Here is a 14,642-nt window from a genome sequence, read left to right as displayed (position 1 = left end):
TTCCAGGCATTGCTGAACAACACCTTTTATCATCCCCACTATTAGTCATGCTGGCTGGGCTTCTGGAAGCTGCAACATCTCAAGGATCCCCCTCCCCACCCCATCTGAAGGATGAATGTAGCACGAATGGCAACGGCTCTAGCATAATTAGCTTCCGTATTTATATTTGGCTGGGTTTGCTGCTATATGGATATTCAATCCATATCCTTTACTATAAGCTTGGACCAGAATTTTTTGTACAGTTTGCAACAACTGTACAATTGTACAGTTATGTAACAAAAGTAAGAAATTGCAAAAAAAAGGGGGAATAAACTGAAATACCATATAGGTGCAAATATTAAGAATAAATGCTGAAAAGCTAGATTACTAAATTACTGAAGTAAAAATAAAATACTAGAACACTGGTTTACTAAATTCTAAAATACTAGATTACTAAATTGCTTAAATACTATCTAACATGAGGCCAATGTCAAAGATTCATTATATTGCTTCAGATACAGCAAACTACACATCAGAGTCCCCCTCTTGGGGGGAGATGGGCAGTAAGAGAAATTTGAATAATAAATAAGTAAATAAAATTTCAAAAAGTCAAGATGTAATCCAATAAAAGGGACAATCACCACTTTCTATCACACTGTGCGTTCATGCTACCCTTCATAGATCATTACTTTCTACTGGTATAGGGTTTTGTGGATCCCAGTGATCCCAACGCCATTGGGAGTACAACATGCGCTTTGCATAGGCAGCTGCTATGTAGAATAGGTGATTTCAAAGAAGGCAGGCCCTAAACCATAGAGGGCTTTCTAGTGATAACTGCACTGAATTGCACTGGAAAACACACTGGTAACCACTACCATTCCTGTAATAGTGATGGCTTGATTTGTTATCAAATGGGTAGCTGCATTTTAACCCATTGAAGTTTCTGGTTGGTCTTCCAGGGCATGTAGAGCTCATTACAGTAACCTGGTTTCTCTTCTCTGGCTGTATCTCTCGTTTATCTGTCCAAAACATGGCTTGGAATCCGTGTTTTGCTCAGTCATCCAGTGAGCTTCTAGCAAAAGAGACATTGATTTATTTCATTCTAAGCTAGAAATGATATTAAATTGGAAGGGAAATTATCCAGCAAATTCTGTCAATGTTTTCTGTATTGTGAAAATTTCATACACTGTCTATTCCCCTAATGAAAAACCCATTCCATCTTTCCCAGCAGTGGAAGTTTCAGGATTATAGGTGATTGTAATAATCAAGTCATTATTTTACATCCTAATTTAAGGTCATGGTTTAATCATGTTTAAGCCATGGTTAATCACTCTTAAGTGAAACAAAAGAGTGTTAAGTATCGCATGTCACATGTCCTGTGTGACTTGCTATATATACCTAAGTCTATTTTACCCAGTGATTATATACAATCCTCTTACTCTGAAGCTGAATTCACACACAGCACTAACCCATGGTTCATTTAACCATCATGTTTTAAATTGTTGGCAGAGTGCTAGAAAGCATTTGGCCCAGGAGAGATCAGAAAAGTCACACACCAGGCATTTCTATAAAAATAATTTTATTTACAGAAAACAAACATATTTAAAGGCTTCTGCATTCTCATAGGCTCTCACTGAGAGCTGCTTAACTGTCTACATGCCTATACAGAAGGGAAACTGAAAAACTAAAACAAGTCCAGGGAAGTTCTTCTCCCTCAGTGCAACAATTAACATCTGAAAAGAGGACAATTAAATTCAACCTCTTCACCCGGCCAAAATGATTAGTTACCATAGTAACCTTAATCTGTAGTAGAAAACAATATATTAACACTCCCCTTTTTATACTACAGAATAAGACACAAACCATTTTCTTTGACAACTCTGTATGTCTTTCCATTCACATTATTTTAACATTATCTCCCCTTTGGTTTAACAGAAAGCTACCATCCTTCTTCCTGTGTATTTCCAAACCTAGGTTATTTGTTACAGTTCCACAGCTTTTTAATGTGAAATGGCTTTTCATGCAGGCTTCAAAATCAAGCCTTTTTTTTCTGTTGGTGTGAACAGCAGCAAATCATCAACATAAATGCACAGATACATACAGCCTTGTTTGTCTTTCTTCATATATACACATGGATCTGCTTTTCCTTTTTCAAAACCAAAATTCTGCAGTTTTTCATCTAATTTTTGGTTCCAGGATCTAGCAGCTTGTTTTAACCCATAGACTGACTTCTGCAGTTCACAGACTAGATTCTCCCCTTTTTCATAGCCAGGGGGTTGCTGCATATATAATTTGTGGTCTAAATCACCATAGAGAAATGCAGTTTGAATGTCATAGTGGTGAACTGACATTCCTTTCAGTGCAGCAATTTTTAACAGTAATCTAATTGATTCACCTTTAGTAACTGGTGCAAAAGTCTTGTCAAAGTCTAAATCTTTCCTTTGAGCGAACCCTTTTGCAACTAACCTTGCTTTATATTTTTGGATTTTGCCATCAGCATCCCTTTTCAGTTTGAAAACCCACCTGCAACCTAAACAGCGTTCATTTGGAGGTAGATTTACCAGTTTCCATGTTTTATTTTCTTTCAAGGATGCTAACTCCTGTTGCATGGCAGAATGCCAATTTTGTGCAATCTCTGGTGGTAAAGCATTCACTTGTTCTAAAGACTCAGGTTCTGTGAATATGTGAAAAGCCTTTACTGTTTCAGCCTGAAAACGTGATGGAGGAACGCCTTTATTACTTCTCTGAGATCTGCGAGGTAATACAGGGCTTAAATTTTGACTCCTATCACTTTCCTGAGAAGCACCTGTCTCATCAGACATATCTTCAGTTTGCTTTTCTGGTTTAATGTCCTCATCAGGCAAAAGATCACTATCAGCAAGTCCTTGCTGTTCTCTTGTGGTGGTCAGATCAACTGGAGAGCTAGAATTTAATCTCCCCCAGTTTTGTTCAGCAAAAGAAGCGCTTTTGCTAATTATCAATTTCTCTCCCACTATGAACCTGTAGCTCCTCTGGCTTTGTTCATAGCCAACAAAGATGGCTTTCTTTGTTGTGGGGCCTCCTTTCCTTCTCTGTTGTTTTGGAATATGAACCCAAGCAGTGCTACCAAACACTCTAAGATGGTTTACCTTTGGTTTCACACCATAAAACACATGGAATGGAGTGTCCTGAATCACAGAGTTATACAATCTGTTTTGTATATAACAGGCAGTAGATATTGCCTCTCCCCAATACTTAAAAGATAAATGTGAATCTTTAAGCATGCATTCTGTCACACTTTGCAAGGTTCTGCCCTTTCTTTCAGCAACACCATTTTGCTGAGGGGTATAAGGGTTAGAAAGAATTTGTTCTATCCCCTTTTCAGCTAAGAACCTTTTGAATTTGTGAGAAAGGTACTCTCCTCCTCTATCACATTGGAGTGCAGATACAGGCCTAGGGAATTTTCCATTTGCTCATCTCACAAAACCTTTAAATTTCTCAAATGCCTCATCTTTGTGTTTTAAGATGTAGATAAATGTGTATCTTGAGAAATCATCAATGATGGTCATTGCATACCTTGCTTGTCCAAGACTTGGAGCAAAAGGACCAATAATGTCAGAGTGTACAATTTCCAAAGGTCTAGTTGTAACCCTGTCACTGTGCTTACTCACAGGAGCTTTTAGTGTTTTGCATTCTTTGCAAACTACACAACCTAAGTATTTGTCACAGGGTTTTATCTTTAGGTCAGCGCACAGCTGTGGCATTTGTGCTATATACTTGAAATTAGCATGACCAAATCTCCTGTGCATCAGGTGTACACATTGGTCATGATATGGTGTGTTGCCAACTGCAGCCTTGCTGCTTGGCTTCCTTGCATTTTGCACAATGTACAAGGAGTCTTTTAATATACCAGTAGCACACAATTTCCCATTTTTACGTATCTCACAACCATTTTTCTTAAATGTTATAACATACCCTGTTGCAGCCAATTGTGCCACAGATAAAAGGTTTGATTGTAAATTTGGCACATACCATACACCTTTTAGAGTTTCTCCCAAGCAGGATAAATACAAGTCACCTTGTCCCATAATTTTGGTCACAGACCCATCAGCCAAAGATACACTTTGTCTTTCAGTTTTAGACAGTGACACAAAAGAGCTTTTACAATTACATAAATGACAGTTGACCCCAGAATCTAATACCCATACATCAGAATTACCCTTCTCAGCAACCTGTGCAATTTGGGTTGTCTGAAGAGCCTTCTTTTGTGTTGCCCTTGTGTTCTTCTTCTCTGTCTTTCTACTCTTGGGTCTCATGGCACAGTCTTTCTGCAAATGTCCAGCTGAACCACAAGTAAAGCATCGCTGGCTTGCTAGTGCTGTGGCCTCAGCTTCTGTTCCCTTCTTTTCCCTTGTTTTCTGGTCTTGCAGCTTTCCAGAAGAGATGGGGGGGATCTTTCCTCTCTCTTCTCCCATTCAGCGAGTAAGTGCTGTGTAACATACGATGGGGTGAGGTCTGCTTCAGGCATAGCCTCCAAATCAGCATGTCCCACATTTCACTCAGTGAGGACAGGAGGATATAGGATTTTGTGAGAGGTGTGAATTCCATTCCTCTCTCCTGCAATTCAACAAACAGCTGTTGAATATGATGCAGGTGCTCAGGAAGGCTATCTCCTTCTGCAAGGTAGGCTTTGTACAGCTTTTTTGTCAGGGTAACTTTACTCCCTGCTGTTACCTTTACATACAAGTCTCTCAAAGCGTCCCAAAGTTGCTTTGCAGACTGCATATCTCGCACGTGGACTAGCTGATTGTCCTCAACTCCTAGGATAATGGTGGCTCTAGCCCGCTCTTCCTGTCTCAGCCATTCAGCACTGGGATTTTGGGGGGTTTGCTCACCAATTGGCAGCCAAAGATTCTCTCTGCGAAGATACATCTCCATCTTCAGGGCCCAATTCAAATAGTTGGTCTCTGATAGGCGCTCCAGAGGCATCGCTGAGGGCTGGGAGGTAGCCATGGCTTCTTCCTTCTTTTGCAAGCCACCTCAGCTGGCTTCTTTGTCCTGTAAACTGGCAGTTGCTGGAAAATCTCCAGGTGGCTCAAAAGAAAATCTTCACAGGTCTTTGCTACCTGCCTTTAAATTGTGCATGAGGTGTGGAGCTGATCTCTCTATTCTCTCTGGGGTTTTACTGGGCTTACTGGGGTTACTGGGCTGCTTACTGGGCCCATAACCTGTTGGCAGAGTGCTAGAAAGCCTTTGGCCCAGGAGAGATCAGAAAAGTCACACACCAGGCATTTCTATAAAAATAATTTTATTTACAGAAAACAAACATATTTAAAGGCTTCTGCGTTCTCATAGGCTCTCAGTGAGAGCTGCTTAACTGTCTACATGCCTGCACAGAAGGGAAACTGAAAAACTAAAACAAGTCCAGGCAAGTTCTTCTCCCTCAGTGCAACAATTAACATCCGAAAAGAGGACAATTAAATTCAACCTCTTCACCCGGCCAAAATGATTAGTTACCATAGTAACCTTAATCTGTAGTAGAAAACAATATATTAACATAAATAACCAACATGACTCGGTTAGCATGACACATGCCATAATCCATCGTCTGTAAACTCCAGTGGCTGGAGTTCACAGAGTATGCTTCACTAAAGCATACCCACAGACTTGCTTTGGAGGGCTGCAAATAAACCTCTTGTTTGAGCCTTAAACCGCACCTTAAAACCTTTTCCCAGCTGCGGAGGGAGCCACCCGATCCCAGAAAGCACACAGCCGCAGCAAGGAAGCATTTCCCCCATTGAATCCAAGCCCTGCCTTAGTAATGCATTTCTGCACTGGGTCAGGATGTCATCTGCCTTTGCCTCTTCCCCATAAGGTCCCGCAGCGTGGTCCAAGTCAACGCCGCCCTCCAGTTTGAGCCCTCCAAAATCAACATCTTTGCCAAGGACTGTGTTCGGAATGGAAAAGAGGCTACTTGTCTGTCGGCGTTCGTTTGCTTCACTGCTGTTTTTCTCTCAGCTCATTTTCAGACCGCACACGTGGGTGAGTGGCAGGGGCTGCTCTTCCTTGGGGGTCGTTCTCCCCACTGGGTGACTGTGCTGCTCCCGGGGGAGGGGGCGCTTTAATTCAGAACACAGTCCTGCCCCAGACACCCACAGCAGGCAACAGGGAGATAAAACTCGGCACCACAGGCACAAGCATTTAAGGGGAGAAACCCTGACATTAGTCTTGTCCCCACAACTTGGGTGATTACGAGGAAGCCCCTCCTAGCTTTCTTCTTCCCATCACTGCCAGCAACTAGAGCATAATGGGAATAATATCACTGGTTGTAGGGGCATCTGGCGGGTTCAAAAAATCAAGATGCCAACCATAGCCATGCAGTTGAACCCTTGCCCTTTTTTTTAATATGTGCCACGTGTGATGTGCGTAAAAAAGGGGCAGGGCTTCCATCAGAGTCAGAATGGTCATTTTTACTTTTTTGATCCCCCCCAAAGATGCCCATAATTGGTTTGAACTGAAGGTTGCATAGCTCACACCCTTACTTGCTGTTTTGTTCTACATGGATGTATGGACACTCTCTGTTTAGACCCATGTACCTCTCAGGATAATGTCAATTTAATCATCACTTGCTTAGGTATAAAAGTGAGTTTATTATTTAAAAAGTGAGTTTATAGGACAATTGTGGCAGTCTTTCTTGGCCAGGGACCACAGTTAACATTAGGGAAGTGGGGCTGCAGAGCGGGTTAACCAAGTGTTCTCTGCGCATTAGTGAATATGAGATTTGAGATAACTTGAGATTCTGGTCTCAAGTTAGCTCTATATTTTATTCTATGTTTGGGAATAAATTGTTTAGACTCAGTCTTCCCTTATCACAGCACTGAATTACAGCCTCACCATTGATGAGCGACGATATATCCCACGAGCCCACCTGGATGAAAATGGAGACCGACTTGCCCACAAGGCAGCCACCCTCTTTGCTGGGCAGGAACACTGTGACAGGATGGACTTTCATGTCTTGGTAGGGACTTTCTTGCTAGGTGACAAAGGAAACTTTGTTCTACACTCATATTGCTCCTGTTTTTGTCTCAAAGAGCAGAAAAGGTTGCCTTTTTTCAGGGGTGTCTGCAGGCAGGAGGTGTGGGGGAGTAGAATTTGCAAGATGGTAGACATGGCGTCACAACTGAAGCTCTGCCACTTTTGTGCAAGTGTGCCAATTTTGACTCCCCAGTGGATGTCCCTGTTTTATATCCAGCTTTGTGAAGCATCTCCTGCAAGTCTTTTCACACCAGCTATTAGTTGATTAAAACATCCACTGGGCCTCTAGGCCCACATACCAGCCTGCAGAAAGAACCAATTCTGCCCAGTTGTCCTGGTTGGCAAGGACTATTATTGTGGTTACTGTCCAATTGTCTCTTTACAGCAAGCTTGATGGAAGGAAAATTGGCAGAAATACATCTCTTTTCATTAAGCTTTTAATTGATAAGTATTTAATGACATTTCTATTAGTTTCTGGTTTTCATTTTTGAGTCTGATTATAAATGCATTTTTGTTATTATTTTATAGTCGTATTTTTTGAATTGTCATAGGAAGGCTTGAGTATTTGCATAAATAAAAAGGCAGGGCATAAAGACAAAAAACAATAAACCACCCAGAGTTTTGTGATTGGGGTGGTATAAAATAAATTTATAAAGAAACAAAAAGTAAAAATAAGGCAAATCCCACTCATTTGGACAGTTTATGGTGCAATGCACTGTGTAAACCTAGAAGTTAATTAAATAACCAGATTAAGTGTGTTGGGCACACTCAGCCAAAGGATGATGATGATTATCTGTTCTTTCAATTCTTTCAGGATACAGCTGATTATGTGAAACCAGTGACTTTCTCTGTTGATTATGCTCTAAATAGTCCTGAGACTGGACCAGTGATGGATGATGGGTGGCCAACTTCACTGAAAGTTGCTGTGCGTAACACTTCCTGATCCTGGAGTGAGGGTTGGAGATGACACCTAGACACCGTTGCAATGAACGTTCTACTTACTTATTGCTTTGGCTCCCTTTTCCCATCACCGTGGTCCAAAGCCTCTTTCAGCAGAGGATAAAGAACAGTAGTCTGAGATGAATGAGTCAGGAAGGGAAGATACCTGGGGACTGTAGGAGTCAGAAAGAACAGAGAGCAGAGGATAAAGACTCAAAGGGTCTTTTTGATGAAATATTCACAATGTAGTTTAAACTACAGTATATATGTATGAATTAATAAATAAAAAACAATATGCCCCAAATTTGGCCGAATGAGGCTGGAGTCCCCTTGCTTCATGTGTTTCTATGTGTCATGGAGCAAAATAGGAACTACCAAATTTGCAGAAAACAAATGGCCCAATCTTTAAATCCAGTCCACTTTATTATAACATGACATGCCTCTACCACTGTAAAATTTTGCAAGGATTCATGAACCCTTGAAGGAGGGCACCCAGGTTGCTCTGAAATATTCTGGCTCCTCTATTCCAGCCCGAGAACAGAGACGTTTGAATGAACTAAATGGTTTCTGGGCCTCAGAAATTAGTTTCAGCAACCAAAGAGCCAAGCAACCTGTAATAGGTTGTTAGGGTTTCTGCCCTGCACTGTCTTGGTGAGAGGTTAACATTCCCCAATCCTTCCTCGAGTCATGCATATCTTCCAGAACACTGAGGATGCCTAGCTTAAATGAGCCAACCCTTCTCCTCTGCCCCATAGGTACCATTCTGGAACGGATGCAACGAGGATGAGCACTGCATCCCTAATTTGGTTCTTGATGCTAAAACAGATGTCCCAACTGCAATGTGAGTAGATCATCTGGAGTGAGCCTAAAGTAAGGCCGGCAAGTGAGAGGGATCTGGGAAATCAGATTGCATGGTTCACTTTTGAGAGCTTTGTGGGAGAGAAAACCATCCGGAACTGGTGAATCTCTTTCTTTTCCTTTGTCCTGAAAGGGAATCATTATGCTCTGTGAACATCACCTCCAGGGGCAAAGAACCAAGGGGGGAAGAGGGGGATAAGGAAAAGAGGGGCAGCTGGTTCAAGTGTCAAAAAAAGGTGACAGAATCAAGAGGGAGGGGGAAAATAGCATGCTCATGTACAATAATGTGTAGTTTTGCCTTGTCACTGTACCCTGGTTTGAAAAATAGGTTAGGGGCACCTTTCTTGCTAAAAGACCTCTACCCCAACCCAATGGTCCTCAACCTCCCCTTCCTTCCACCTCACACACCTTTTCTCACACTGCTGCCAGCACCACTGTACCCTCAGTGAGGCCCTAGTCTGCCCCCCATCCCTTGACTGCACAGTGTGTGTGCAAGAGACTTCAGTCATGGACTGCCAGGTGGACTATGCGAATTTTCCTAATGCTATTGCAGACCCTGCTATCTGCTGCTGCCTTAACATTTCCTTTTTTCATAGGGAATATTGCAGACGCATCCTGAGAAAATCTCATTCGGATTGCTCCGCCTACACCCTGTCTTTTGATACCTCAATTTTTGTCATAGAGAGTGCCAGGAGGAGGGTAGCGGTAGAAGCCCTGTTGGAGAACAGAGGAGAAAATGCATATAACACCATTCTAAACATTTCCTTCTCAAGGAACCTGCAGTTTGCAAGCTTGATTCAGAAGGTAAGGCATAAACACTCTTGCAGGAGAAGATTGGGGGAAGGCTGATAATTCTTATGATCAAAGATCTCTTTCTGGCAGCCCTTGAAGCCACCACTGATTTGTTTGCTGAAAATTAGGAGCATAGTTCTCTATTGTTTTGAGTTGGAAAACATTCAAAAGCTATACTGTGTACTTTAAAATTGACTTAATGTTTTAATAAGACTTCCAAACTCACCCCACCTTTGACTTGGATTGAATGAGGTGGTGTGGGCATTCAAGAATAAGCACTCAAGCATCCCTCCACTCCACCACCACCACCCTGAATCCTGGTTTTAGCCATTTTGCTGCATCTATCCATCCACTGCAGCTCCTGGCCACCCAAAATCTGTTGAGTGCTGTGCTGCCTTATTCCTGAAGAAGGATGGTGCCCTTTACCAGTGTAACTAAGTCCAGAAAGCTCTGTGGCCTGTGATATAGGAGTGATGGGTTGCTCTGAGGTTCTGCACACCCTGCTCCAATTGCACCCCTATTTTTCTTCCTCCACCAGGTGGAATCTTTCTTTCCCTATGTCCCCATTTCAAAAAATGCCTGGACTTCCTTTAATATTTTGTTCTTCCTATTGTCTTGTGATTCATTCTGCAAGCAGGGAATTCACCAAATGCAGGGTTTTTTTTTAAGTTTAAACAACTTTGTGTAGAATTGTGTATAACTGTCTAATAATCACAGAAGGCAAGTGGAATTTCGGAGCTGTCCTTGGGGGAGGTGCAGGGAAGAGGAAGCTCTCATTGTGTAGCCAATGTGGAACTTGGATCCTCTTTTTATCATTGGGAGCTTATATTTGAGCCCTTTTGACCAGAGTAACCTATCTTTATGCCAGAGCTAAACTCAGCATTACTAGGTCCACATCAATCTCTCCACCCTTTGTGAAGTTTTGTCCCTCCATTGTTTTGGTATTTAGAAGATGAACAGCCTGCAGAAGTATTTCCTGCATCTTTGTGCCAGAGAGAGCTGTGCTTTCAAATATATTAACTGAACAATATGGGACAAATAAAAACCACAGCAGCTTCTATTTCCCATCTCTCTTCATGTATGAAGGCTCTGAGACACTCCAAAATTTTTGGTTTTGTTCTCTAACGCATGTGAGGTGAACAGCAGAAGTTCCAAAGGAGAGAGAGATGACGTTGCTTGAGAGGATTTAAATTTAAATTCTGATTTTGCTGATGGGCTTTTGGGCAACTTATTATTTCTATGTTTCTTTATAGCATTAAACTGGAAAAAACCGTGATTTGCCCACAGGGTTATTGTGACAATGAACACAGAGACAAAGTAACATAATGTTCATTTATGATTGTTATACAGTATAGTTATTCTGGTTGCATTCACACCAACCCTGCCAGTTGTGACTTATTTGGTAAATCATACCTTGGCTTTGTATGGCTGTGTGAAATCTTAAGTGTGGCCCTATGTCCGTATGCGATTGTCCTTCCTTCCTTCCTTCCTTCCTTCCTTCCTTCCTTCCTTCCTTCCTTCCTTCCTTCCTTCCTTCCTTCCATCCTTCCTTCCTTCCATCCATCCATCCATCCATCCATCCATCCATCATCAAGTGACTTGAGAAGGATACATCACTAGCAGTTTACTTCCCCAGGGAAAAAAGATACCTCAGCCAATAGAGTCTTCAGCTCCAAAATCTTCCAGTAGTCAACAATGTCATGCGCTGCCTCCCCCTGAATAACAATCAGACACTGGTTTGCGAATCAGGCTCTGGTTTATTGCAGGGCAGGTACAGCGTTGGTAGAAAAAAGCTGAGAGTGACAGGAGCGCGCCGGTGCGGGGTTTAAATACCCCGCGCCGGTCAGCGCCCCCTCGCTCACGGTCACGTCACCCCCCTTTGTCCCATGCGTTGCCCTGCCGGTGGGTGAGGGTTTCCGGGATCGCCCATCGGCAGGTTTCCATTCTTCTGCTGATTGCTTTCAGCTGGGTGATCCCCGTTGTATTGCCGCTGATGGTTTGGGTGGCTCCGTGATTCCTTTGGCTATTGTTTGTTGGCCGTTAGTCGTTGTAGGTTGATGGCTACTTAACTTGTACCCCTTCACCTATTTCCTTGTCATTGTCATGAGTGCCATTGCGCTGATGACTTTAGCTCAACGGCACTCATGACAAACAACTTCATGTTTTACTTCTGGCCTTCAAAGCCCCAGCTTTCTCCTCGTTCTCCTGCTTTACCTCTCTCCAGTATATTTGAGTTTATGGCCAGGGGTCAGTAAGAGGTGATTTTTCCCCAGAGAATAGTTGTTCCTCTGGCAGGAAGAAGCTCAGATGGGTTTGGGCTGGGCCAGCCAATACCCTCAGAATTGCTCATGTCAAAGCTAGATAGGTTTGCCAAGCATCTGTTAAGCACTTGGGAGAAAAATAAAGCTTTAACGATAGGAAGCCTTCGAAGTCAGCCCATGCCTGAAAGGGCTTTATTTAAAAATGACTCTGATTTATTTTCATATGGCAGCATCCACAGCAGCAACTTTGTCACCCGGAATCCTGCAAGCCTGAGCTGTCAGGAAGGCGGTTTCCTGTGGCAAAAGCTGCCCTTGAGCCCCCTCCCCTTCCAAGGGAGGTAAATGGCAGGCAAGCTGGCCAAGAGCCAGAGAATGCAGTCCTCTCCGCTGGGCTGCGTTCCTTCTCTGGATCAGTCTTTCTTCGGGAACATCCTCATGCCAGAACGCTACGATGGCGGGGGCCCCGAGCAGGGGAGTGGCACCTTACTACCCGAATGAGGCAGACGTGCAGGTCTCTCGTAGCAGCTGTACGAGACTTCTCCAGTCTTGCCTCCATCACACCCAAACGCATGTCTATTTCGACCCCAGGTCTGAAGAGGACACTTCCTGCATCTTCATGCTTCACTGGAAGCCTTTTCGGGAGTTGGCTTGTGATGCCACCGCCCAGATGCTGAGCCATCTGTGTGAATCAGTATGCTATGCCTGGGAATTCCATCAACAAACCTCTGAATCAATATATTTGTGTCTTCCCAGTCTTACTGAATTCATGGCAAAACACTCACCAATGACTAAATAACTGTGAGAGTGCGTAATGGACCCTCTGCCTGGGCATGGAGAACACGTGCTTATGACATTACCATACGCAGCTACTTAGGAGGCATCATCTCACATGCAGCCACTTGGTGATCCCAGCATTCACATCCTGGCTGGGCCTCCAAAACCTCCTCCTCCCCTCACTGCGCTCAGAAATGTAGTAAATGTGCTGTCAGCGTATGTAAGCACTTTGTTGTATGTTTTGGACAGCTGCACCCTCCATCCCTCTTTAGCAGCAAAGATGCTGACCTTGCTGTCAAGGCCTCACTGATCCATGCAGCATGATGTAACCTTCCTTTTGTTGGTTTTAAAAGCTCGCCAGTGGAAAATTGCAGGAACAACTACCCACAAAATCGGGAAAGTGTAAAAGCTTCTCTCTTTTCTGATGGATTACCCTGAAATAACCAAAGAAAAATATTAGGAGACAGAACCATCAGAGCAGGAATTAAAGGACATCTTTGCCTACTGATAAGGTTAGATCATCAGTTTCTGTATGTTTCATTTTTTAAAAAGGGATCTCCTATAATTCTGGGTCAGAACATTTTGTAAGCATAGAGGATTTAAGAGTACAACATTCCAGAGAAGGATCAGATCCTGGATCAGGTAGACTACCCTTTTTCTCATCCCTGAATCAGGAGGAGTAGGGAGTATTTTCTCTTGCAGGGACTCTCTAATTCCCATCTGAGTTGGGTCTCTGCTTGTGACAGTTCTTCCTTCATCATCACAATCTGGCTGGATCTGCTATTTTGCTGCTGTACTTTTCTGTACAAACATACAGAATTGGGTCCGAGGGATAATTAGAGGACAGAAATCCTGATCATTTCTAGTGTAGCATTTCAAACTTTGCCGGGACTTAACTTGGGCTGGTTATGAGAGGCACCCTTTGATTTCAAACCAATTGGTCCATCAACAGCAATGGAAGATTCCCAGCTTATATGCCACTCTAATTAAAAGCAGCTCTGAGTGCCTTACAATCCATAATCCAATAGAAGGAATAACATACATAATATAACAGCCAATCATACAATTACACAGCAGCTTGTAAATTCAAGTTTTTTGCATCCTCCTCAAACCATCCAGAAATCTCTGGTCTTAATCACCTTCCAGATCACTGACATTTCCAAATTTAAACTGATTATTTTAACACAGTTATCTTATTTATTTAGTTATTTAGTTATTTACCACCTGACTCCCAGCAACTCTGAGCAGTTTACAAATTGTTTTAAACATTAAAAACAAGAACAAGAAGACAAAACCAGATGGGAGCAAAGGAAAACAACCCACATAGTATAAAGGGGCCAGGCCTGGGCAAAGAACCAGGTCTTCACGGCCCTTCAAAACACCAGTAGGGTGAGGGCCACTTGGATATCATGGGAATCTCATTCCAGAGGACAAGTGCTGCTACAGAGAAGGGGCGCTTCCGAGGTCCTGATAGATGGCATTGTTTTGTTGGCCAAGAAGGCCCGTGACTCGGCGCAAGTTGTCACCCAGTAAACCACACCGAGGCAAGAAGGTCCTTTGTTCTCTTTTATTTCTGTGCACAGCAACAAGAGAGGGCTCCTGCTTAAATGCAAGAGCCCTGAACCACACACTTGGCTTTTCTTTTATGCATCTTCTAGCAAGGAGATAAAGGCAATAAATCTCTTTATTGGCTGATTCTTTTAGCACTTGTGCAGTAACTCTGCATGTTACATGTCATCCCATAATATGCCTTAGCATGTTCTATGTTTTCTAAAACCCCCACCTTAGGGGTGTGTGTTTTACTATGCTGATTAGCCCTTAGGTCGCAGCTAGGTCAGCTAGTGATCTCCTCTTCCCCTTTTTCCCGGTTCAACAGTTCAGCAGTGTGGGGGAGCAGGCTGCCTGAGAAAGCACAGGTGTCTGTGCTGCCTCCCTCCCTGATAAGAAGCTCAGCTTTGTAACAGCTGGGGAGAGAAAACAGGAGGAGATCTTGCAGCAGCCAGAAAGAAAGAAAGAAAGCAATTT

The 14,642-nt window shown here is 43.0% G+C and overlaps 1 protein-coding gene across 1 annotated transcript in view; it reads left to right on the top strand.

The window, feature by feature from the left end:
- Positions 1-14,642, top strand: part of ITGA11 (integrin subunit alpha 11) — a 93,324-nt gene that overhangs the window by 55,617 nt on the left and 23,065 nt on the right. The window contains exons 16-20 of the mRNA XM_063314319.1: positions 5,834-6,000; positions 6,834-6,976; positions 7,808-7,918; positions 8,688-8,773; positions 9,387-9,594. Coding sequence (XP_063170389.1) covers positions 5,834-6,000; positions 6,834-6,976; positions 7,808-7,918; positions 8,688-8,773; positions 9,387-9,594 — 715 coding nt within the window. The remainder of the gene's footprint in view (positions 1-5,833; positions 6,001-6,833; positions 6,977-7,807; positions 7,919-8,687; positions 8,774-9,386; positions 9,595-14,642) is intronic.

This window comes from Candoia aspera, chromosome 13 (genome assembly GCF_035149785.1).
Source record: "Candoia aspera isolate rCanAsp1 chromosome 13, rCanAsp1.hap2, whole genome shotgun sequence".
In the NCBI taxonomy this organism is placed as follows: domain Eukaryota; kingdom Metazoa; phylum Chordata; class Lepidosauria; order Squamata; family Boidae; genus Candoia; species Candoia aspera.
Note: the sequence above shows the minus strand (reverse complement) of the source record. Positions and strands in the feature narration are given on the sequence as shown.